Source organism: Rattus norvegicus, chromosome 9, assembly GCF_021556685.1.
Source record: "Rattus norvegicus strain SHRSP/BbbUtx chromosome 9, alternate assembly SHRSP_T2T, whole genome shotgun sequence".
NCBI classification, from domain to species: domain Eukaryota; kingdom Metazoa; phylum Chordata; class Mammalia; order Rodentia; family Muridae; genus Rattus; species Rattus norvegicus.
This window is the reverse complement of record NC_141542.1, coordinates 21499247-21525049: the sequence shown is the minus strand read 5'-3', so window position 1 is coordinate 21525049 and position 25803 is coordinate 21499247. Positions and strand designations below refer to the sequence as shown.

The 25803-nt window shown below is 41.5% G+C and overlaps 2 protein-coding genes across 3 annotated transcripts in view; both read left to right on the top strand.

Moving 5' to 3' along the window:
• LOC146768883 (uncharacterized) overlaps positions 1-25803 on the top strand; it is a 263806-nt gene that overhangs the window by 6011 nt on the left and 231992 nt on the right. The gene's annotated exons all lie outside the window — the stretch shown is intronic.
• On the top strand, positions 14219-22141 carry LOC148003472 (disks large homolog 5-like). The gene is made up of 5 exons (XM_087568794.1): positions 14219-14374; positions 15094-15253; positions 16578-16709; positions 17379-17562; positions 21336-22141. Exons 1-5 carry the CDS (start codon positions 14245-14247, stop codon positions 21339-21341), a joined length of 612 nt encoding a protein of 203 aa, XP_087424920.1. The 5' UTR covers positions 14219-14244; the 3' UTR covers positions 21342-22141.

Genomic DNA, 25803 nt, shown 5'->3' with positions numbered 1-25803 from the left:
ACAGAAATTAAACAGAGACACAGAAAGACTAACAGAAGTTATGAAACAAATGAATTTAACATATTTATAGAACATTCCACCCTAAAACGAAAGGATATACCTTCTTCTCAGCATCCCATGGTACCTGCTCCAAAATTGACCATAAAAACAGGCCTCAACAGGTACAGGAAGGTAGAAATAATCCCATGCATCCTATCAAAAAACCACGGACTAAGGCTGCTGATCAATAACAACAAGTAGGACAGAAAGCCCACATATACATGGAAGTTGAAGTCAATGACAACTTGGTCATTGGAGACATAAGAAAGAAAGTAAAGACTTCTTAGAATTTAATGAAAATGAAGATACAACATACCCAAACTTATGGGACACAATGAAAGCAGCGCTAAGAGGAAAAATCATAGCTCTGAGTGTCTGCAAAAAGAAACAAGAGAGAGCATATGTCAGCAGCTTGACAGCACACCTAAAAGCTCTAGAAAAAATTAAATAAACCCTAGAGGAGTAGAAGGCAGGAAATAATCAAACTCAGGGCTGAAATCAAACAAGAAGAAACAAAACCGAGTATCAAAAGAATCAGGAAACCCAGGAGCTGGTTCTTTGAGAAAATCAACAAGATACATAAACGCTTAGCCATACTAACCAGAGGTCACAGAGAGTGTATCCAAATTAATAAAATCAGAAATAAAAGGGAGATATAACAACAAAATCTGAAGAAATTTAAAAGATCATCAGATCCTACTACAAAAACATATATTTAACAAAACTGGAAAATGTGGAGGAAATGGACAATTTTCTGTACAGATACCAGGTACCACAGTTAAATCAGGAACAAATAAACCATTGAAACAAACCCATAACTCATTAAGACATAGAAACTGCTATTAAACATCTCCCATCCAAAAAGAGCCCAGGACCACATGGATTTAGTGCAGAATTCTATCAGACCTTCGTAGATGAATTCATACCAATACTGTCCAAACTATTCCGCAAAATAGAAACAGACAGAGCACTACCAAATTCCTTCTATGAAGCCACAATTACTCTTATACCTAAACCACACAAAGATACAACAAAGATAGAGAAATTCAGACCTTTTGCTTTATGAATATTGATCAAATATGCTCAATAAAATTCTTGCAAACTGAATCCAAGAACACATCCAAACAATAATCCATCATGATCAAGTAGGCCTCATGGCAAGGATTCAGGGATGGTTTAATATACGGAAGTCCATCAACGAAATTCATCATATAAACAAAGTCAAAACCACATGATCATTTCATTAGATGCTGAGAAATCATTTGACAAAATTCATTACCCTTTCATTATTAAAGTCCTGGAAAGATCAGGAATTCAAGGCCTAAATCTAAATATAGGAAAATGCAAAATACATCAAACCAGTAGGTAACATCAAACTAAACTGAGAAAATTGAAGGAATCCCACTAAAATCAGGGACTAGACAAGGCTGCCTACTCTTTCCCTACTTTTTCAATGTGGTACTTAAAGTCCTAGCCATAGCAATCAAACAATGAAAGTAGGTCATTGAAAAAATTAGAAGGGATGAAGTCAAAATAGTAATATTGGAAGATGATATGATAGTCTACTTAAGCAACACCATAATTCCACCAGAGAACTACTTAACCTGATCAACAACTTCAGCAAACTGTCCGAGTATAAAATTAACTCAAACAATTCAGTAGTCTTCCTCTACTCAAAGGGTAAACAGGCTGATAAAGAAATTAGGGAAATGACACCCTTCACAATAGTCACAAATAATATAAAATAACTTGCTGTTACTTGAACCAAGCAAGTAAAAAATCTGTATGACAAGAACTTCAAATCTCTGAGGAAAGAAATTGACGAAGATCTCAGAAGATGGAAAGATCTCCGATGCTCATAGATTGGCAGGATGATTATGGTAAAAAATGGCCATTTTGCAAAAAGCAATCTACAGATTCAATTCCATCACCAATAATATTCCTACTCAATTCTTTATAAAGGTAGAAAGTGCAATTTGCCATCATTTCGTATATCATAAAACCCAGGATAGCAAAACTATACTCAACAATAAAAGAACTTCTGGGGGAATCACCATCTCTGACCTCAAGCAGTATTACAGAGCAATAGTTTGTATGGTATTGGCATACAGACAGGCAGCTCAGTGGAACATAATTGAAGACACAGAAATGAACATTTGATCTTTGACAAAGGAGTTAAAACATCCAATGGAAGAAAGAGAGCATTTTTAACAAATGGAGCTGGTTCAACTGGAGGTCAGCATGTAGAAGAATGCAAGTTGACCCATTCTTATTACCCTGGACAAAGCTTAAGTCCCAGTGGATCAAGGACCTCCAAATCAAACCAGATACAATAAAAGTAATAAATAAAAAGTAGGGAAGAGTCTCGAAGACATAAGAACTAAGGAAAATTTCCTGAACAAAATACGAATGGCTTATGCTTTAAGATCAAGAATCGACAAATGGGGCAGCAGCTCTCTGCTCCCAGACCCGGTGAGAGAGAGACCCAACCGCCTGGTCAGGTGGGCACTCCTGAGGCTGCAGAGCGGAAGAGACCACCAACACTGCTCACCCCTGCCCACATCCCTGGCCCAAGAAGAAACTGTATAAGGCCTCTGGGCTCCCGTGGGGGAGGGCCCAGGAGCGGCAGGACCCCTGCCAGAGACACCGCCGGAACCTGAAAGAAACAGACCGGATAAACAGTTCTCTGCACCCAAATCCCGTGGGAGGGAGAGCTAAACCTTCAGAGAGGCAGACAAGCCTGGGAAACCAGCAGAGACTGCTCCCTGCACTCACATCTCGGACGCCAGAGGAAAAAGCCAAAGATCATCTGGAACCCTGGTGCACTGAAGCTCCCGGAAGGGGCGGCACAGGTCTTCCTGGTTGCTGCCGCTGCAGAGAGCCCCTGGGCAGCACCCCACGAGCGAACCTGAGCCTCGGGACCACAGGTAAGACCAAATTTTCTGCTGCAAGAAAGCTGCCTGGTGAGCTTGGGACACACGGAAGCAGAATTTCTCTAGGACCGGGCACGTTCTGTGTTTACCGGAAGTCCCACACCCGTGGATCCCGGCCTGCAGCAGCTCTCTGCTCCCAGACCCGGTGAGAGAGAGACCCAACCGCCTGGTCAGGTGGGCACTCCTGAGGCTGCAGAGCAGAAGAGACCACCAACACTGCTCACCCCTGCCCACATCCCTGGCCCAAGAGGAAACTGTATAAGGCCTCTGGGCTCCCGTGGGGGAGGGCCCAGGAGCGGCAGGACCCCTGCCAGAGACACCGCCGGAACCTGAAAGAAACAGACCGGATAAACAGTTCTCTGCACCCAAATCCCGTGGGAGGGAGAGCTAAACCTTCAGAGAGGCAGACAAGCCTGGGAAACCAGAAGAGACTGCTCCCTGCACACACATCTCGGACGCCAGAGGAAAAAGCCAAAGACCATCTGGAACCCTGGTGCACTGAAGCTCCCGGAAGGGGCGGCACAGGTCTTCCTGGTTGCTGCCGCTGCAGAGAGCCCCTGGGCAGCACCCCACGAGCAAACCTGAGCCTCAGGACCACAGGTAAGACCAAATTTTCTGCTGCAAGAAAGCTGCCTGGTGAACTCAAGACACAGGCCCACAGGAACAGCTGAAGACCTGTAGAGAGGAAAAACTACACACCCGAAAGCAGAACACTCTGTCCCCATAACTGACTGAAAGAGAGGAAAACAGGTCTACAGCACTCCTGACACACAGGCTTATAGGACAGTCTAGCCACTGTCAGAAATAGCAGAACAAAGTAACACTAGAGATAATCTGATGGCGAGAGGCAAGCACAGGAACCCAAGCAACAGAAACCAAGACTACATGCCATCATCGGAGCCCAATTCTCCCACCAAAACAAACATGGAATATCCAAACACACCAGAAAAGCAAGATCTAGTTTCAAAATCATATTTGATCATGATGCTGGAGGACTTCAAGAAAGACATGAACACACTTAGGGAAGCACAGGAAAACATTAATAAACAAGTAGAAGCCTACAGAGAGGAGTCGCAAAAATCCCTGAAAGAATTCCAGGAAAACACAATCAAACAGTTGAAGGAATTAAAAATGGAAATAGAAGCAATCAAGAAAGAACACATGGAAACAACCCTGGATATAGAAAACCAAAAGAAGAGACAAGGAGCTGTAGATACAAGCTTCACCAACAGAATACAAGAGATGGAAGAGAGAATCTCAGGAGCAGAAGATTCCATAGAAATCATTGACTCAACTGTCAAAGATAATGTAAAGCGGAAAAAGCTACTGGTCCAAAACATACAGGAAATCCAGGACTCAATGAGAAGATCAAACCTAAGGATAATAGGTATAGAAGAGAGTGAAGACTCCCAGCTCAAAGGACCAGTAAATATCTTCAACAAAATCATAGAAGAAAACTTCCCTAACCTAAAAAAAGAGATACCCATAGACATACAAGAAGCCTACAGAACTCCAAATAGATTGGACCAGAAAAGAAACACCTCCCGTCACATAATTGTCAAAACACCAAACGCACAAAATAAAGAAAGAATATTAAAAGCAGTAAGGGAAAAAGGTCAAGTAACATATAAAGGGAGACCTATCAGAATCACACCAGACTTCTCGCCAGAAAGTATGAAGGCCAGAAGATCCTGGACTGATGTTATACAGACCCTAAGAGAACACAAATGCCAGCCCAGGTTACTGTATCCAGCAAAACTCTCAATTAACATTGATGGAGAAACCAAGATATTCCATGACAAAACCAAATTTACACAATATCTTTCTACAAATCCAGCACTACAAAGGATAATAAATGGTAAAGCCCAACATAAGGAGGCAAGCTATACCCTAGAAGAAGCAAGAAACTAATCGTCTTGGCAACAAAACAAAGAGCATGAAAGCACACAAACATAACCTCACATCCAAATATGAATATAACGGGAAGCAATAATCACTATTCCTTAATATCTCTCAATATCAATGGCCTCAACTCCCCAATAAAAAGACATAGATTAACAAACTGGATATGCAATGAGGACCCTGCTTTCTGCTGCCTACAGGAAACACACCTCAGAGACAAAGACAGACACTACCTCAGAGTGAAAGGCTGGAAAACAACTTTCCAAGCAAATGGTCAGAAGAAGCAAGCTGGAGTAGCCATTCTAAAATCAAATAAAATCAATTTCCAACTAAAAGTCATCAAAAAAGATAAGGAAGGACACTTCATATTCATCAAAGGAAAAATCAACCAAGATGAACTCTCAATCCTAAATATCTATGCCCCAAATACAAGGGCACCTACATACGTAAAAGAAACCTTACTAAAGCTCAAAACACACATTGCACCTCACACAATAATAGTGGGAGATTTCAACACCCCACTCTCATCAATGGACAGATCATGGAAACAGAAATTAAACAGTGATGTAGACAGACTAAGAGAAGTCATGAGCCAAATGGACTTAACGGATATTTATAGAACATTCTATCCTAAAGCAAAAGGATATACCTTCTTCTCAGCTCCTCATGGTACTTTCTCCAAAATTGACCATATAATTGGTCAAAAAACGGGCCTCAACAGGTACAGAAAGATAGAAATAATCCCATGCGTGCTATCAGACCACCACGGCCTAAAACTGGTCTTCAATAACAATAAGGGAAGAATGCCCACATATACGTGGAAATTGAACAATGCTCTACTCAATGATAAAGTGGTCAAGGAAGAAATAAAGAAAGAAATTAAAAACTTTTTAGAATTTAATGAAAATGAAGATACAACATACTCAAACTTATGGGACACAATGAAAGCTGTGCTAAGAGGAAAACTCATAGCGCTGAGTGCCTGCAGAAAGAAACAGGAAAGAGCATATGTCAGCAGCTTGACAGCACACCTAAAAGCTCTAGAACAAAAAGAAGCAAATACACCCAGGAGGAGTAGAAGGCAGGAAATAATCAAACTCAGGGCTGAAATCAACCAAGTAGAAACAAAAGGGACCATAGAAAGAATCAACAGAACCAAAAGTTGGTTCTTTGAGAAAATCAACAAGATAGATAAACCCTTAGCCAGACTAACGAGAGGACACAGAGAGTGTGTCCAAATTAACAAAATCAGAAATGAAAAGGGAGACATAACTACAGATTCGGAGGAAATTCAAAAAATCATCAGATCTTACTATAAAAACCTATATTCAACAAAATTTGAAATCTTCAGGAAATGGACTATTTCCTAGACAGATACCAGGTATCGAAGTTAAATCAGGAACAGATAAACCAGTTAAACAACCCCATAACTCCTAAGGAAATAGAAGCAGTCATTAAAGGTCTCCCAACCAAAAAGAGCCCAGGTCCAGACGGGTTTAGTGCAGAATTCTATCAAACCTTCATAGAAGACCTCATACCAATATTATCCAAACTATTCCACAAAATTGAAACAGATGGAGCCCTACCGAATTCCTTCTACGAAGCCACAATTACTCTTATACCTAAACCACACAAAGACACAACAAAGAAAGAGAACTTCAGACCAATTTCCCTTATGAATATTGACGCAAAAATACTCAATAAAATTCTGGCAAACCGAATTCAAGAGCACATCAAAACAATCATCCACCATGATCAAGTAGGCTTCATCCCAGGCATGCAGGGATGGTTTAATATACGGAAAACCATCAACGTGATCCATTATATAAACAAACTGAAAGAACAGAACCACATGATCATTTCATTAGATGCTGAGAAAGCATTTGACAAAATTCAACACCCCTTCATGATAAAAGTCCTGGAAAGAATAGGAATTCAAGGCCCATACCTAAACATAGTAAAAGCCATATACAGCAAACCAGTTGCTAACATTAAACTAAATGGAGAGAAACTTGAAGCAATCCCACTAAAATCAGGGACTAGACAAGGCTGCCCACTCTCTCCCTACTTATTCAATATAGTTCTTGAAGTTCTAGCCAGAGCAATCAGACAACAAAAGGAGATCAAAGGGATACAGATCGGAAAAGAAGAGGTCAAAATATCACTATTTGCAGATGACATGATAGTATATTTAAGTGGTCCCAAAAGTTCCACCAGAGAACTACTAAAGCTGATAAACAACTTCAGCAAAGTGGCTGGGTATAAAATTAACTCAAATAAATCAGTTGCCTTCCTCTATACAAAAGAGAAACAAGCCGAGAAAGAAATTAGGGAAACGACACCCTTCATAATAGACCCAAATAATATAAAGTACCTCGGTGTGACTTTAACCAAGCAAGTAAAAGATCTGTACAATAAGAACTTCAAGACACTGAGGAAAGAAATTGAAGAAGACCTCAGAAGATGGAAAGATCTCCCATGCTCATGGATTGGCAGGATTAATATAGTAAAAATGGCCATTTTACCAAAAGCAATCTACAGATTCAATGCAATCCCCATCAAAATACCAATCCAATTCTTCAAAGAGTTAGACAGAACAATTTGCAAATTCAACTGGAATAACAAAAAACCCAGGATAGCTAAAGCTATCCTCAACAATAAAAGGACTTCAGGGGGAATCACTATCCCTGAACTCAAGCAGTATTACAGAGCAATAGTGATAAAAACTGCATGGTATTGGTACAGAGACAGAAAGATAGACCAATGGAATAGAATTGAAGACCCAGAAATGAACCCACACACCTATGGTCACTTGATTTTTGACAAAGGAGCCAAAACCATCCAATGGAAAAAAGATAGCATTTTCAGCAAATGGTGCTGGTTCAACTGGAGGGCAACATGTAGAAGAATGCAGATCGATCCATGCTTATCACCCTGTACAAAGCTTAAGTCCAAGTGGATAAAGGACCTCCACATCAAACCAGACACACTCAAACTAAGAAAAGAAAAACTAGGGAAGAATCTGGAACACATGGGCACTGGAAAAAATTGTCTGAACAAAACACCAATGGCTTATGCTCTAAGATCAAGAATGGACAAATGGGATCTCATAAAACTGCAAAGCTTCTGTAAGGCAAAGGACACTGTGGTTAGGACAAAACGGCAACCAACAGGTTGGGAAAAGATCTTTACCAATCCTACAACAGATAGAGGCCTTATATCCAAAATATACAAAGAACTCAAGAAGTTAGACCGCAGGGAAACAAATAACCCTATTAAAAAATGGGGTTCAGAGCTAAACAAAGAATTCACAGCTGAGGAATGCCGAATGGCTGAGAAACACCTAAAGAAATGTTCAACATCTTTAGTCATAAGGGAAATGCAAATCAAAACAACCCTGAGATTTCACCTCACACCAGTGAGAACGGCTAAGATCAAAAACTCAGGTGACAGCAAATGCTGGCGAGGATGTGGAGAAAGAGGAACACTCCTCCATTGTTGGTGGGATTGCAGACTGGTAAAACCATTCTGGAAATCAGTCTGGAGGTTCCTCAGAAAATTGGACATTGAACTGCCTGAGGATCCAGCTATACCTCTCTTGGGCATATACCCAAAAGATGCCTCAACATACAAAAGAGACACGTGCTCCACTATGTTCATCGCAGCCTTATTTATAATAGCCAGAAAATGGAAAGAACCCAGATGCCCTTCAACAGAGGAATGGATACAGAAAATGTGGTACATCTACACAATGGAATATTACTCAGCTATCAAAAACAACGAGTTTATGAAATTCGTAGGCAAATGTTCGGAACTGGAAAATATCATCCTGAGTGAGCTAACCCAATCACAGAAAGACATTCATGGTATGCACTCATTGATAAGTGGCTATTAGCCCAAATGCTTGAATTACCCTAGATCCCTAGAACAAACGAAACTCAAGACGGATGATCAAAATGTGAATGCTTCACTCCTTCTTTAAATGAGGAAAAAGAATACCCTTGGCAGGGAAGGGAGAGGCAAAGATTAAAACAGAGACTGAAGGAACACCCATTCAGAGCCTGCCCCACATATGGCCCATACATATACAGCCACCCAATTAGACAAGATGGATGAAGCAAAGAAGTGCAGACCGACAGGAGCCGGATGTAGATCGCTCCTGAGAGACACAGCCAGAATACAGCAAATATAGAGGCGAATGCCAGCAGCAAACCACTGAACTGAGAATAGGTCCCCTATTGAAGGAATCAGAGAAAGAACTGGAAGAGCTTGAAGGGGCTCGAGACCTCAAAAGTACAACAATGCCAAGCAACCAGAGCTTCCAGGGACTAAGCCACTACCTAAAGACTATACATGGACTGACCCTGGACTCTGACCCCATAGGTAGCAATGAATATCCTAGTAAGAGCACCAGTGGAAGGGGAAGCCCTGGGTCCTGCTAAGACTGAACCCCCAGTGAACTAGTCTATGGGGGGTGGGCGGCAATGGGGGGAGGGTTGGGAAGGGAACACCCATAAGGAAGGGGAAGGGGGAGGGGGATGTTTGCCCGGAAACTGGGAAAGGGAATAACACTCGAAATGTATATAAGAAATACTCAAGTTAATAAAAAAAAAAGGGAAAAAAAAAAAGAATCGACAAATGGGGGAACCTCATAAAACTGACAAGCTTCTGTAAGGCAAAGGACAGTGTCATTAGGACAAAAAGGCAACCAACAGATTGGGAAAAAATCTTTACCAATCCTGCTTCTGATAGAGGGTAATATCCAAAGTATACACAAAACACAAGAAGTTAGAGTACACAGAGCCAAACAACCCTGTTAATAAATGGGGTTCAGAGCTGAAGAAAACATTCTCAGCTGAGGAATATCGAATACCTGAAAAGCACATAAAGAAATGCTCAACATCCTTAGTCATCAGGGAAATGGAAATCAAAACAAAGCTGAGAATCCACCTCACACCAGTCAGGATGTCTAAGATCAAAAACTCAGGTGACAACAGATGCTGGTGAGGATGTGGAGAAAGAGGAACACTCCTCCATTGTTGCTGGGATGGCAAACTGGTACAAGCACTCTGGAAATCAGTCTGAAGGTTCCTCAGAAAATTGGACATTCCACTACCTGAGCACACAGCTATACCTGTCCTGGGCATATACCCAAAACATACTCCAACATAAAACAAACACACATGTTGCACTAAGTTTATAGCAGCCTTATTCATAATAGCCAGAAGCTGGCATGAACCCAGATGCCCTTCAACAGAGGAATTGATTCAAAAAATGTGGTACATCTACACAATGGAGTACCACTCAGCTATCAAAAACAATGACTACGTTCAATTCATAGGCAAATGGAAAGAACTAGAAAATATCATCCACAATGAGGTAATCAAATCACAGAAAGACACACTTGGTATGCTGTTGGGAGCGATGGCCTTGAAGCCCTCCATTATTGATGTTATTATTATGGTTAGCATTAAGTATGACTGGGTTCATGGAAAATCCCCAGCCAGCTGCAGAAGACTAACACAAATGTGGTGGTCAAGATGAATAATCATATGATAATGTGTGACGTTAAGATACCCAATGTCATGACCTGTAACCTTTCTGAAAAACCAACATCCTGCTAACTAATAGATGTGACAAACCTGTGACCTTTCTGACAACCTGTCAACATCAGCCGATTCCCTGACCACATGAATATTGTGTCCTTGGCGTGGGTAAATGTTTCTTACTTCTCTCCTTTCTCTGTTACCCTTTTTATGGTACAAATTCAGCCTTGGGGAAAAATAAAACTGTTGCCTTGATCAGACTCTTGTCTTGGAGTCCTTCGTCACGTCTCTTGTCCCCCATTCTCTTCCAGATTCTCAGCACCCCTCATTGACAGTATGCACTCATTGATACGTGGATATTGACCAAAACCTCGATTTACCCAAGATGCAATCTACAGATCTCAGGAAACTCAAGACGAAGGATGACCAAAGTGCAGATGTTCCCACTCCTTCTTAAAATGGGGAACAAAAATATTCATAGAAGGGGATATGGAGGCCAAATCTAAAGCAGAGACTGGAGGAACAGCCATTCAGAGTCTGCCCCACATGTGGCCCATATATATACAGCCACCAAAACTAGGTAAGATTGATGAAGCTAAAAAGTGCTTACTGAAAGGGACAGAATATGCATCTCCCCTGAGAGACACATCCAGGGCATGTCAAATAAAGAGGTCAGTGCTGGCAGTAAACTACTGAACTGAGAACAGGACACCCTTTATGGGAATTAGAAGAAGGATTCAAAGAGCTGAAGGGCTTGCAACCCCATAAGAACAGCAATGCCAACCAAATAAACCACTAGCAAAAGACTATACATGGACTGACCCAGGGGTCCAACTGCATATGTAGGAGAGAATATCCTTGTTGGGGCACCTGTGGAAGGGGAAGCCCTTGTTCTTAACAAGGTTGGACCCTGAGTGCGGGGGAATGTCCAGGAAGGGGTTTCTAAGTGGCATGGATTGGGGGACCATACATATGGGAGAGGGAAAGGCAGGGGAGCTTATGGACCAAAAGCTGGGAAAGGGAATAACGTTTGAATAAAACATATATATCTATTAAAAAAACTGAAATTTAAAAAAATGATACTAATACCAAAAAATAATTAAAAAAATGTGAATAAGAAAGAAATTTTAGGTTTTGGAAAAAGATGAATGCCAGGTATTTGAAAAACTGTATGACCATGGTAAACACTTTAATATACGTGAGAAATTATTTACATGTTAATGAACTGCATCTTTTTTTTAAATAGTGAATGGAAATACAGTCCCTTCCTGGCTGTGAGGCTAGGTATCCAGATGTAGTGGAATTCATTATTTGTTGAGTCCTGAATCTTTGAGTCTGCTTCTAACTCAGCTTATGCCAAGGAAACTAGGCCAGGGTGATATCTAAGCCATTGACTAAACTATCTAGACTAACAATTACAGGTGAAATTCCACCTTGTAAATGGAGGAGAGGAATAAAAGATACCTTTAAGGATTTAAAAAAGATGAAATGTACCCAAAAAAATCCAATAAAAAAGTTTAAAATAAAAATAACTTAGGAAATACAAAATACTGGGGTGCCATTCCACAATCATGATGTGTTTCTTCTTTGATAGCTTACAGGTTAATTTACTTCTCTATAACTGTTTTCTCATTTCAAAGTACGTAATGGCATCATCTGTGGAGTGGATGGTAAGAACAAAAGCTTTGCCGAAAATGAATAATCAATCCCTCCCGAGCATGTGCTTAACATTCTAAGCACAGGCAAATTTCCTGAGGGGATTAAAAAACAAAATCCAAACATAAAACAGGAACAACAACGATGTAAAAACATTCTGCACGCTGGGTATGAAGGCATGTTGCAACTTTAATCAGCTTTGTAGGTATTTCTAATAAACACACAAAGAAACAAAAATCCTATCACAGTCCTAGCAGTTGCATCCAACAAAGAGAGAGCTGTGAGGTAGTGTGTGCTGCTTCTTTCCCCAGATAGACCTGGGCCTCAGGCCTGCACCCAGTGAGCTGGACCAAGAGAAGCCAGGTTGAAATTCCTGCTGCCATGGTAGGATTCTGCAGGAACATTTCCCTTTGACAACAAGGAACCTGTGTGGAGGAGACCTCTTGGTGAGTCCTCAAGGACTCTACGTGTCATATTCTACAGGGAGGAGACCTGTCAGGTCTTTGGCAAGGCCAGCCAGTTGTATGGGGAAGTCTCTGGTCCTGTGGCAGAGGGCAAGGAATGGCAGAAAGAATGGCAGCTCCACTGAGAGCAAAGGATAACCCTTCTAGGCCTATGACCTCCTAATTAATTTATCTTTTCACCTGATGCCCTATTCACATTTTCTTACTATCATACAACTGTGATCTTGATGAGCAGCTGGGCTCTTGTTTTCTTAATCAGTTCTTTGCTGTCACAGACGTTTTTAACTTACTCCAGCCCATGAGACTTATTCATACCTTCTGTATGCAGTAGGACCCTTGGTGGGACTGTCATCTCAAAAATAGAAAGTTCCGTAATCCAAAAGATTGGACTCCAGTTTACCTCAGGCCAGGAAAGAAGTCAGCCACCATTAGTAAAAGAGCAAGGGAAAAATTACATAGGAAAAACAAGTGGCTTAATCAGAAGAAAAGATCCTCAACTTCTAAGGCCCGCACATCTGCACCCCTCTCTTCTGAGCTTTGTATAGTGATGTTGTATAACTCCAGATTGTAGTAAAAGGCAGAGTTTTTCCCAGAAAGGTCAGACATGATTTTCACTCTTACATCTCTGAGGTGGGGTGGCATTATAGCACACATTCATGTTGAATTATTATAACACCTATGATAAGAAGACAGAATCCATATATCACAATGCCAAATAGACTCCCTCCTGAATGTATGGACCCATTAAAATTGAGGTTCAACCTGAATTCAGGCCATTCCACTCCCTTTCCATCCTCCTGATTCTTATGTTTGCTACAAGTAAAAGATCATGGTGTAGTCCCCAATATTCTCATGCCTAGACTTGTCTATTCACGAAGAATGATATTGGAGAAGTGAAGGTTATATAGTTACAATGCAGTAACACAAGGTCCAGGTTGACATTTGCTCACTTATGTCCAATTTAATTGTCTTGTTATATTTGAGAAAGGGAGGATGTCCTACATAATATATAAAACGGACAGAAATTTATTATTTTATATATGCCCTGTAGTTGATCCCTATGTTCCCAAGTAAAAGGAGTTTTTATTGCAAAAAAATAGGATTATAGACCATTGATTTTGTGAAATACATGGATATGTAAATGGAAACAATGTCAGCTCTCAAGGACTGCACAGTAAGCAAATATTTCCAGGTTTTATACACTCAGAGGTCTAGAAGAAACATATTGGCCTCCAGAAAAAGGGAAAAGCTCAGGAATCGAAATGTATGTCACATGCATTGTCTCGAGTAGTAGATTTACTTTTAAGAAAAGTCTCCCTCCTCCTTGGTCCCTAGAGATTTGGGTGCTAAGAAAAATCTGTTCTCCAATTCAGGGTTGTAAGCAACCCTCCCCAGCAAAAGCATTGTTGACTTCTAATGAAGCAGAGAGACATATCTAGCTTTGAAATAGAGGTTGCCAAATGGTATTCCCAGTGACACATGGGAGACTGGAGGAAAGGGTCCCCACAGAAATTCATCAGTGTGGGGAGAGCTGGTTAGTAGGTAGGCCATAGAACTTTCCAGTGACATCAACAGCAAGCCGTTCACTGGATACTCTATTGTATCTAAGAGCTCCCTAGAATCTTCTGTGATCTCACCAGTGTTGTGGTGACACCAACTGCCTTTGGGATATTACTTCAGTTCCCTTTGGGTTCACAAGCAGGCATGTTTCACCAGCTGCTCAGGCTATTTCGGAAGGAAAGTGTTGATCAAGGAGAGACCGCACCAGGTCAAAGGGAAGCTGACCCCCTCTCTAGTGAAACAGGAAGGAGGAAATCATTCTGGGGAAGGCTTGGTGAGTCGTGGGCAGAGTTGGGGAACATCCTCAAGGAGGTAGGTTTGAGATGTGCCTTCTAAGACTAGGCCTTACAAGCAGGAGCCTTGGGATTTTTCAAAAACAAACCAAGAGTCAGGAGTTCCTGATCTTTAATTTGAGAGAAAGCCATAAAGTTGTAAGACTTCAGTGTCTTTTCTTGAAGCTTTTTAACTGTGAGTGTCAATGATTGGCAGGAGGAGGCACTGTGAGATTAACAATGTGACCATCCATGGTTGGGAGTTGAAGCACTTCATCCTCTAGATTACTGTAGGTTACATAAGTCTCTGATGGCGAGAACAAAGAAGGATGCACCCCTAGTCATGAATTGAGTTCTCAGACACTTTGGGCTGGAATACACATGATTAGAGCTTGATGGTGCTAAGCATTATGAAGTCATTATGAACTCTAGGATTATCTGCACCACATCTGATATAACAATGTCGCAGATGTTTATGTCTCAGTCAGATTGTAACTTTCAGTGCGGGAGGTTGTGTAATAGTGTGGCACGTGTATGGCATTAGAGGTTGGGAAGAGGGACATAGCTTAAGAATCAACCTTTAAGAAAGCTTTTCTGCTCTTTCAGGGATTCACCCAGTCTCTACCATTTCCCCTTCCTCAACCTCCTTTTCTGATTCAGAATGATCTATTCTGCCCATTGGTTCAAATATGCAAATTCACTTGGGTTTATCTGTCTACAGGTTTTGGTAGGAAGGCGTCATCCCAAATTGTCATCAGTAAGCAAGAGGAGTGTCTAAAGGAACTGGAGGAACTCAAATTTGAAATCCAGAAGTGTCAATTCGAGAGGGATGAACTTTATCAAAATCTGGATCTTTATATCTATGATGAGTGGGACCACAGGTAGTCATTATGCCCAGTAACCTATTCACTGTCTTGTGCTCTCTCTCTGCTACCTCAAAATTTACTCATAGCACGAGAAAGTTTCACCTCTCATCCTGGATTTTAAGGAGCTTTGGCAGGCATTTGCTTGTGAGATAAGCTAGGTGCTGTGTGTTTAGGGTCAACCTGTTTTGTACTTGACCCTGAGCCTCTTGGATTAGCATTGGTTCTGTCAACAGCTAGAAGGACCTGGTCACACTTGCTGCAACTGTGTGTGTGAATGAAATGCCTGCACGTCATCACTCTTTCCTCTGAATTTGTTCATTATACTCTGATTCTATGGCACCTCCATGGATGTAGTTGGCATTCTAAATGTGTTTGGATGTGGGTTGCTATGTGTGTATGTGGAAGTATATGTGGTGTTTACTCAGGATCAGGACGTCTGGGACCTTTGATGGGGTCTGAGGATTTGTTTGATCAACACTCTGCAGGTCATGAAAGTGATGAGTACGTGGAGGCCCACACTGATCAAAAGAGCACTTTGCTCCTTCTGTATACCTTGGTGGCACCCAGGACTCTCCTGAGGGGAGGAGGTGCTATAAATCCTCTTCCCTGTCAAACTTAGTTATGCCCTCTGGGAATTCATGTAATAATAGAAACCAAGGATTGAGTATACCTGCTTTCAAAACAAGAGAAATGTCATCACAGCTTTCTCTTGGGCCCAAAGCTGTGGCACAGACTGGAGGAATCTTCTTCCTGAACTAGTCAATTCCATCATGCTCACCTGGCCAGCTCTTGAAGGTCAGGTCCCTCCAACTGGTACCGTGGCTCTGTTGTCCTGTGCCCAGGATAATAAACTTAACCAGTACAAATACTTTGAAGGAGCAAGTATGTGGTACATACTGAGTTTGAGTAATAGAACAGTCTGATTTTACCTAATTTGTTTCACCTGCTTTGATCTTTATTTTTTATTTTTTTAACTATCCAGGGATTGTTTATTGTGACCTAGAAATGGTCACTGTGGTCTTGACCGTTGTTATTCCCAAACGGCCAGCTCTCACGCTCTGCCCCCTCCTATATATTGAGTCTTTGCAGAACCATATCTCTCAGGATTCCAAGGAGTCCTTATTTCAAAACAAATGTTTGCTTATTTACATAGAAATATTTTCTGTGGATTGAGTCTCACTGTTGGGTTTTGGTCTGGTTTTTGACTTTGCCATTTTCTTCCCTTCCACCATTCCTTGAATTTGAAATTTTTTATTATATATTTTTATTTACCTTTCACCTAATTCTGAAATCGTGAGTTCAAAACATTATTTGTTCCTTTGGCCATGACCTAACCCAGGCTGCATGTCGAATTGCCAGTACTTCAATCCGAACATGAGATGAGAATGATGGCTATGCAAATGATGACCAACTCAATAAGTGATGCCATGGAGAGGTACAAGGAGCTCATACAAGTGAACAGTTCTTACCGGTGAGTCGCTGACAGAGATGAGAACCCAGCACTAGGCAGGAAATGCTTCTGTCCTGTATGACTTTGAACAAAAGTCAGGGCTCTGGTTCCATGGTGTCTGACTCTTAACAAGAAGCCTGCCTCCTGGCAAGGGTCTTAGATTTGTAGCTCTTGGACTCAGTTGTCCTACATGTGAAGGGTGTAGAAGACCCTCCAATTGTTATTTTCCCCATTAAGGATCCTCTAGATAGAAAAGGTTTGCACCATGATGGGAATATCAATCAACTCTGAATCTCTAGGACTCTGACAGGAGATTTAAAGATCTGTGATCCATGAGAAACACATGGAAAGACTATATAGCTATTGGGTCTTCTATCCTCCCTCAGAGGGGATGTGACCTCTACTTGCAGATGGTTTCAGCATACTATGGACATATGAGCTCCCTTATGGACCATTTCTTCTACCTTGATTTATATAAACCGTCTTAGTGTCAGGATTTTCAGAAGTACTTTCATTCACAGGTAATGTGTCCTCTGGATTTGACCTCCTCTAATTGGTGCTAACTTGTATACTGTGGCTCTAGTCTAGGGACTTCTGGGGATGAGGACCCTTAAAGGGATGATTGTACTTGCAAGAGTGTCAGGCAAATAGAAGCTGGCAGGCATTTACCATTTTTTGTTTCTGGTTCAGCGTGAGGCACTCCCAGCTCCTGCGTGAACAAGCTCAATTGAGGAACAATATACAGATTTTGCTGAATGAGAAGAGAAAACTGCTGGTGGAGCAGACTGAACTGCCAGCATCCTCTGTGGAGGCAAAGAGGCTCTGTGAAGAGGCCGGAATGAACATCTGTGACCCCAGTGCCAAGCAACAGCAGGTAGGGTTAGGACTCAGGGTCAGGCTGTCCTCATGTCTTACCATAAACATAGACAACCAATGTAGCTGTCTATTGAGGGATCTATGTCCTGACCTAGGTCTCATCCAAGTGTTCATTTATGTGATGGTTTACAAGGCTTTCTGTGGAGATAGCCCCTCTTCAAGAAACTGCGTGTTTGGAAAGCAAATGCTCCTGCTCTTCGAGAATCTGCAGTTTATTAAGGGAGATGGGTTGATCACACATCACAGCACTACATGCCATATGTGTGGAGGGTGCTATGTGGGAGCCCCTCTTTAGACTAGAGCAGGGCTTTGAGGGATGAAGCAAAAGCCCAGAGCCCATTTTCTTTGCAGGGGTCCTGTGAGATTCCAGGAACTAAATAGTTTAGAAGGAGGAGAGCCTGGTGGAAATGCCAAAGAAATGGTTGTCATTGTCATCTTTTGGTGGATTTGTTCTTTCTCCACCATTTTCCCTGTATATCAAGACCATCTCTTCATGCTTCCTAAATCATGGTACCTGACAGAGAAAGAGTAGCAGCATGTCAGTCCTGTTTTGTTCGAGTGTTGCTGGAGAGTTCATATCTTGACGTTATACTCTGTAGATGCTTGGAAAAGCAGGGATGTGGAAAGGTGTTCTCAAAACCTGACAATTGGCATGAGAGATTTGAGACTTCAAGAACAGAGTTATCTACCCCCATTCTCATCAAGAAGAGTGCTATCTAGGCCTTTTTGTTCCTCTCAGGAAAAATGGCTGAGTAGTGATTCTCTCTTAAAATACCTGCTTTGAATAGTCTATATTATGTTGTTCCTCCAGCATGATGGGATCTTCATTGTTTTCTGCCGACTTGCGATTTTTGGTGTGTGTGTGTGTGTGTGTGTGTGTGTGTGTGTGTGTGTGTCTGTTTGTGCTTGTTTGTGTGTGTGTCTGTATGGGTGTGTGATAGAGTATGTGTGTGTGAGTGTGTGTATGTGTGTGTGAGTGTGTGTATGTGTGTATGTGTGTGTGAGTGTGTGTGAGTGTGTCTGTGAGTGTGTGTTAGGGTGTGTATATGTGACTCTGTGTGTGTGTGAGTGTGTGTATGTGTGTGTGTGTGTGTGTGTGTGTGTCTGTTTGTGTGTACCAGCTGTGGCTCAGCATGTTTATGCTCATGTTGTGGGTTTAATTCTGGATGATTTTCCAAGTGTTTCTAGTATGGGTTCTGTCTACGGCCATACCACCCTGAACGCACCCGATCTCGTCTGATCTAGTATGGGTTCTTTTGTGTGCGTGTGTGTGTGTGTGTATGTGTGTGTGTATGTATGTGTGTGTGTGTGTGTGTTTCCCTGTGCATAATTGCACAGGTGAGTCTCTATTGCCCCGTTTCATGAGAAAAACAATCTAAGAGTTCACTTTGCCTTCATGAATATCAAATATAGCACCCCAATCACTTGTAATCTCCACCTAGCTCTGTACAGCAAAAAACCCAAAACACGTGTAAAGTTAGATTTTCAAGTGATTAGGGAAAAATGACTGGTCTGCATCAAAATCCTTTGGAGCACATCAAAGGAATGGAGTACATGGAGGTAAGGGGGGCTGCTTTATAAAATCCATTGATTTATGATCCTTCTCTGTCCTTTGTGAATGGTGAAAGCCCACTGGAAGGTTGTGTCACTCACTGTGTCTTCTCCAAGGTTGCTTTCCACATTGCCTGCTACCATTTCTTTCCAGCTACCTTGGCACACTACAGTTTCTGCTGGGAGTTTGGCTTGGATTTTATTCATTGAGAATTTGAGTTGCTTGGAGTTGTATCATTATCCAGCAAAAGCCCCATAGCTATGCTGTGGTGCAAGAACAGGGCAGTTTCAGGAGCCCCTTTAGGTGTACAGATAATCTAAAGCGCTCCCCTATGTTATCTGTGTAGCATTCTGCAAGTGCTGTCAATCAACATCATTTTCTCTCAGTTAATTTCAGCCTTAATGGAGTTAGGAGAAATGATGAAATTCAGACGGGTCTGTTAGTGGACAATCAGAAAGGCCTGTGAGAAGCCATGTTCTTTAAGTGGAACAGAAGTCTTAGTTGACCCAGAGATCCCAGAGAAAAGAATAGGTGTGCAACTAGAGCACATCTGGGTTGTAGTGGTCCAAGGAGGGAAACTGTATGAGAGGTTGGAGCCTTTCAATGGATTATGACTCAGTGTGAGATAATCCATGTAAGCATTTATTTATTTACTCCAAATATCTGTGACACAATCACATAATAGGTAGAAACATTGTTCATTTGGATCCTGGTTATGGAGATTTCCTATGATTCTGGGGGCATAGCTTTGGGCATGAAGTCACTCAGGGTATGGTAAAGAGAGCTCCTATTAGAAGAAGCTGCACTCTATGGGGAAAGTCTGAAACAGTGAACAAGAACAGGAACACCACCAACCAACATATGATCATGTGCTGGGAAACAAGACTGCTCTACACAGCCTTGGAAACTTGCTAAGCCAGATTGGTAATAGGGAAAGAACCCTGATTCTATGTCGGTTTATGGGAGGACAGCACATCACTGACTGAGCTGTCTATAGGCTATGACCACTATGTTCATAACCCACTCAACATTTGTTTTTAGGCCTGCAGAGTATCCTGGGGAATCATTATATTAAGCATTAAAAGGGAAAGCAAACACTGCAATGTACTATGTTTATATTGTGTAAACACAAATGGCTTGTGTGTTTGCGAGTTAGTATTAGTGTGTCTGTGTGTCTGTGTGTGTGTTTGTGTGTGCACACATGCATGCATGCTTCCATTGACAGTACACTCATCTGATGACCAGAATAAGGAAGGATTAGAGAAAAGAATGCAGGGCATTCTGAAGCAGAAAGAACCGATCAACCAGGAAAGTGGCTTGGGAGGAACATTGTAGAAGCATTCTGATATTTTTGAGATCAGGCAGGAACACAGACTGGCAGAAGCCAATTGGATTTCCTGTCCCTATATAACTATCCTTTTTGGATGGCTGATCACTGACAAGGTTTTCACCTTCAGTCACCTAAAGAACTACCCAGAGTATTGTTCTGGTACAGTTTATGTCAATTTTGTCCATGACAGGATATGTATAATCCTCAGGATTTCTTTGTATTTTGTACTTCTTTCTTCCTGTTAACTCTCTGATAAGATCTGAGAACATTTTCTCTTCTGTCGTCTCACAAATTGCATTACAATAAGCATAGTCTTACAGGGGTGCTGTTATGTATCTCCATCACCATAAACTTTACTGTTCCTTGTGTATGCTGTGAGGATTTGCTGTGAGCACATTCTCAGTGATTACAGGATCTGTTCAGTGAGAATGGATTTGAAGTGAGATGGCTTCTCTGTGTATTTGCAGATTCAGTGGTTACAAATTGAACCTACGCAGGTTCCTTCAGTGCTAACATAATCAGAACTTTCACCACATTTCTGGACATATTCTCCAGAAGGAATCCACATGGTATTCTAGGTTGCTCATACCATTCTTGAACTCAGATTAAGACCCAGCTACAATGTTATTATTCAATATAATAAACCTGGACCAGTGACAAAATATGCTCATTTTTCTCTTAACCCCAGTACAGTGCATATTCCACAGTTCAAATTCTAGCAGTTTGAAAAGCTGAGATATAAAGCTGAGGTACTCTATGACACTTGGGGATGCAGGGACTGACCTCAGCTGACAGGTCATGCTGGATTGTCCAACTGAACAGAGCTGATGTAAGAGGGAGAGCTGAATTGACAACCATTCACTAAACCTTTATTCCCTTGCTCTGCTAGGTCTGAAGTTCTCCAGCAGAAACTGGAACATGACACAGACCAGGACAAGATCTCTCTTGGAGAGAAGAGCTACAGGAGGAGAACTAAGTGTGCACAGCAAATACACCACTATTGTATCTCATCTGTAATGTCCATCACAATTGTGGACTGCATTTTCCTCCTTTAGTTTAACTTCTTTGGATTGAATAGGCCTTACTTTCACCTCAGCTCTCTCCAGCAAGTGTATACTTTTGGAGGAAGTCAGAGAAGTGTTGATGCACATCAATCAAGAGCTGCTGGTCATCCAGAAAGACTGTGCACGTGAAAATTTGTACTTGTCCTGATGGGTCATCCAGAAGAGTTTCATGGAGATCAGTTCACAACATAGGACAGACTATGAAACAAAGTCTGTAATATCATTTATACTCAGTATTGATAGGCTTTTTCCTTAATACCCCCACTCCAACAAAACAGACCTACTTCCACTTCTCTTGAAAATATTATTACCATCAGTAACTGCTTGTCTACTATGTTTCCAAGGCAAGCCACAGGCTATAAGCCAATTCTGCAAAAGGAGCAGCAAAAGAATGCTTAGCGAAATTCCTCTATTTAAAGTTTGCTTGAGTTTTGATTATTTTGGTTATTTGGTTTTCCTTCTATTCATTTGAAGATTTGTTATTTATGTGTTGTTGTTGTTTTGTTCATTTTGTTTTCTATTTTGATAAGGATATAGACTGTATATATTGACTACCTGCATCTGGTTACTATCAAGTAAATGGGATGTATTCTGGTAAATAAAGGAGTAATCTCAAACTCTTCACTCTTAAGAACCTTCTTTATTGATCACTAATGTCAACATCTGAAGTCCCACAGCTATCAGGGAGGGATCGATCTCTGCATTCTCATAGGCACTGTTCATCAATCTTACTGAGATTCAAAGGCAATTATACAGTCACTGTTCACTGTGTTTCCAACTCTGTGAATTTCCACTTCATCATGCATATCGTACCCACTGTGTATGCTTGCTGTCAAATATATAGTTACCTCTAAGTTATACTCTGTGGATGAGCATGTTGAACAAATTAATGGGATAAACATTAATTTTTCTGTTATATCTCCTAGGACATATAAACATGGTATAAGGGATTTTAAAGCAATCGGAAATCCTGCACCCAAATCCCGGGGCAGAGGGTATTGAACACCCAGGAATGCAGATAATCCTGATACCACAGGAAAGAAAGCCACTTCTACCCAGCTCTTCCCATATCTCTGGCCCCATATTAATCTGCATGATGCCTCTGGAAACAGGAATAGAGGAGCAGTCAGCGGCAGGAACCTGCTTGGTTCAGCCTGGGCCCAGAACCTACCTGGGCCCTGAGCATATTTGAAGAAAACCAGAGGAATACAATTCTGTGTTTCCTAATTGTGACTTTTTTATTTGAAGCTCTAAACACCATTTTGCTGTTGTTGAATTTTAATTGGATATCTTTCATTTCCAAGTCAAATGTTATTCCTTCCTTGTTTTCCTAGAAATAAGTCTGAATACAATCGCCCGCCCCCTCTTCTATAAAGGTGTTCCCTTCACCATCCATCCACTTTCCCAGCCTAGGCAGGACCAAGGGCTGTTCATTCCATTTGTGCCCAAGAAGACCATCCTCTGATACACATGCAGATGGGGCCATGGCACAGTCCCTGTATAGTGATTGGGTAGTGGTTTAGTCTCTGGGAACTCTGTTTGGCAGGCATGGTTGTCCTTATGGGGTAGCAAGTCTTTTCAGCTCTTTCAATCTTTCTGTAATTCCTCCAACTGAGGTCCAGTTCTCAGTTCAATGGTTTGCTGCTAGCATTCACCACTGTATTTGACATGCTCTGGCTGTGCCTCTCAGGAGACATCTATATCCAGTTCCTATCAGCCTGCACTTCTTAGCTTCATCCACCTTATCTAGTTTGAGGCTGTATATGTATAGGCCACTCGTGGGGTAGACTATGAATGGCCATTCCTCCAGGCTCTGTTCTAAACTTAGCCTCCCTACCCCATCAATAGCGATTCTTCTTCTCCTTTAAAGGAAGGAGTGAAGCATCAGCATTTTGGTCATCCTTCCTGAATTTCATTTGGTCTGTGAATCTTGGGGAATTCGAGCATTTGGGTTAATATCCACTTATCAATGAGTGCATACCATGTGTGTGTTTCTGTGATTGTGTTAACTCACTCAGGATGATATGTTTTAGTTCATTCTATTTGCCTATGAAATTCATGAAGTCATTGTTTTTGATACCTCTGTAGTACTCCATTGTGTAGATGTACCACACTTTCTGTTTCCATTCCTCTGTTGAAGGGCATCTGGGATCTTTTCATTTTATGACTATTATTAATAAGGCTGCTATGAACATAGTGGAGGGTGTGCGTTGTTGTATGTTGGAGCATCTTTTGGGTATATGTGCAAGAGAGGTATAGCTGGGCCTCAGCTAGTGCAATGTCTAATTTTCTGAGGAACCTCCAGACTGATATCCAGAATGGTTGTAGCAGTCTGCAGTCTCACCAACAATGGAGGAGTGTTCCTCCTTCTCAAATCCCTGCAAGTATGTTCTGTCACCTGAGTGTTTTATCTTAGCCATTCAGACTGGTGTGAGGAGGAATTTCGGGGTTTTTTTGATTTCCATTTCCCTTATAACTAAAGATATTAAACATTTCTTTTGGTGCTTCTCAGCGACTCCATATTCCTCAGCTGTGAATTCTTTGTTCAGCTCTGAACCACAATTTTTAATAGGGTTATTAGTCTCCCTACAGTCCAACTGTCCAACTTCATGAGTTCTTTCTAAATTTTGGATATTAACCCTCGATCAGTTGTAGGATTGGTAAAGGTCTTTTCTCAATCTGTTGGTTTGTGTTTTGTCCTAACCACAGTGTCCTTTGCCTTACAGAAGCTTTGTACCTTTATGAGGTCCCATTTGACTATTCTTGATCGTAGAGCATAAGCCATTCATGTTTTGCTCAGGAAATTTTTCCAGTGTCCTTGTGTTCAAGATGCTTCCCCACTTTTGCTTCTATAGATTGAGTGTATCTGGTTTGATGTAGAGGTCCTTGATCCACCTGGACATAAGCTTTGTCCAGGGCAATAAGAAGGGGATGATTTGGACTCTTCCATATGCTGACCTCCAGTGGAACCAGCACCATTTGCTGAAAATGCTATCTTTTTTCTACTGGATGCTTTTGTCTCCTTTGTCGAAAATCTAGTGACCATAGGTGTGTGGGTGCATTTCTGGGTCTGCAGTTCTATTCCACTGGTCTATCTTCCTGTCTCTGTACCAATACCATACAGTTTTTATCACTAATGCTCTGTACACTGCTTGGGTTCATGGATGGTGATTCCCAGGGAAGTCCTTTATTGTTGAGGATAGTTTTAGCTATCCTGTGTTACTTGTTATTCCAAATGAATTTGCAAATTATTTCTTCTAACCCTATGAACAATTGGATTGGAATTTTGATGGGGATTGCTTTCAATCTGTTGTTCACTTTTGGAAAAATGGCCATTTTTACTCTCTTCATCCTGCCAAGCCATGAGCATGGGAGATCTTTCGATCTTCTGAGACCTTCAATTTCTTTCTTCAGACACTGAAAGTTCTTGTCACACAGATCTTACACTTGCTTCATAAAAGTCACACTGAGGTATTTTTATATAATTTGAGACTATTAGGAAGGGTGTCATTTCCCTAATGTCTTTCTCAGCTTGTTTATCTTTTGGGTAGAGGAAGGCTACTATTTGTTTGAGTTAATTTTATACCCAGGCACTTCGCAGAAGTTGTTTATCAGGCTTAGGAGTTCTCTGGTGTAACTTTTCGGTGTCTCATGTATAGTATCCTATCCTCTACAATAATGATATTTTGATTTCTTCCTTTCCACTCTGTATCCCTTTGACCTCCCCTTGTTGTCTGATTTTCAGGCTAATGCTGGGGACAACATACAATGACAGGGATTGCCAGCAGTAGGTCGGGATGGAGACATCTCAGTAGCCTGCAGTAGCTCTTTGTAGAAACTGGTTATTTTCCATTTCCCTAACCTTATCCCTGGACAAGGGCTGTATAGATTTCATTTGTGTGTGACTGCCTATCACTTGGCCTTGGTGTGCATAATTGTTCTATCTGACTTTCTTACTTCTTTTTTTTTACTTTTTTTTTATTAACTTGAGTATTTATTATATACATTTTGAGTGTTATTCCCTTTCCAGGTTTCCGGGCAAACATCCCCCTCCCCCCTCCCCTTCCTTATGGGTGTTCCCCTCCCTGCCCTCCCCCCATTGCCGCCCTACCCCCAACAGTCTAGTTCACTGTTGGTTCAGTCTTAGCAGGACCCAGGGCTTCCCCTTCCACTGGTGCTCTTACTAGGATATTCATTGCTACCTATGAGGGCAGAGTCCAAGGTCAGTCCATGTATAGTCTTTAGATAGTGGCTTAGTCCCTGGAAGCTCTGGTTGCTTGGTATTGTTGTACA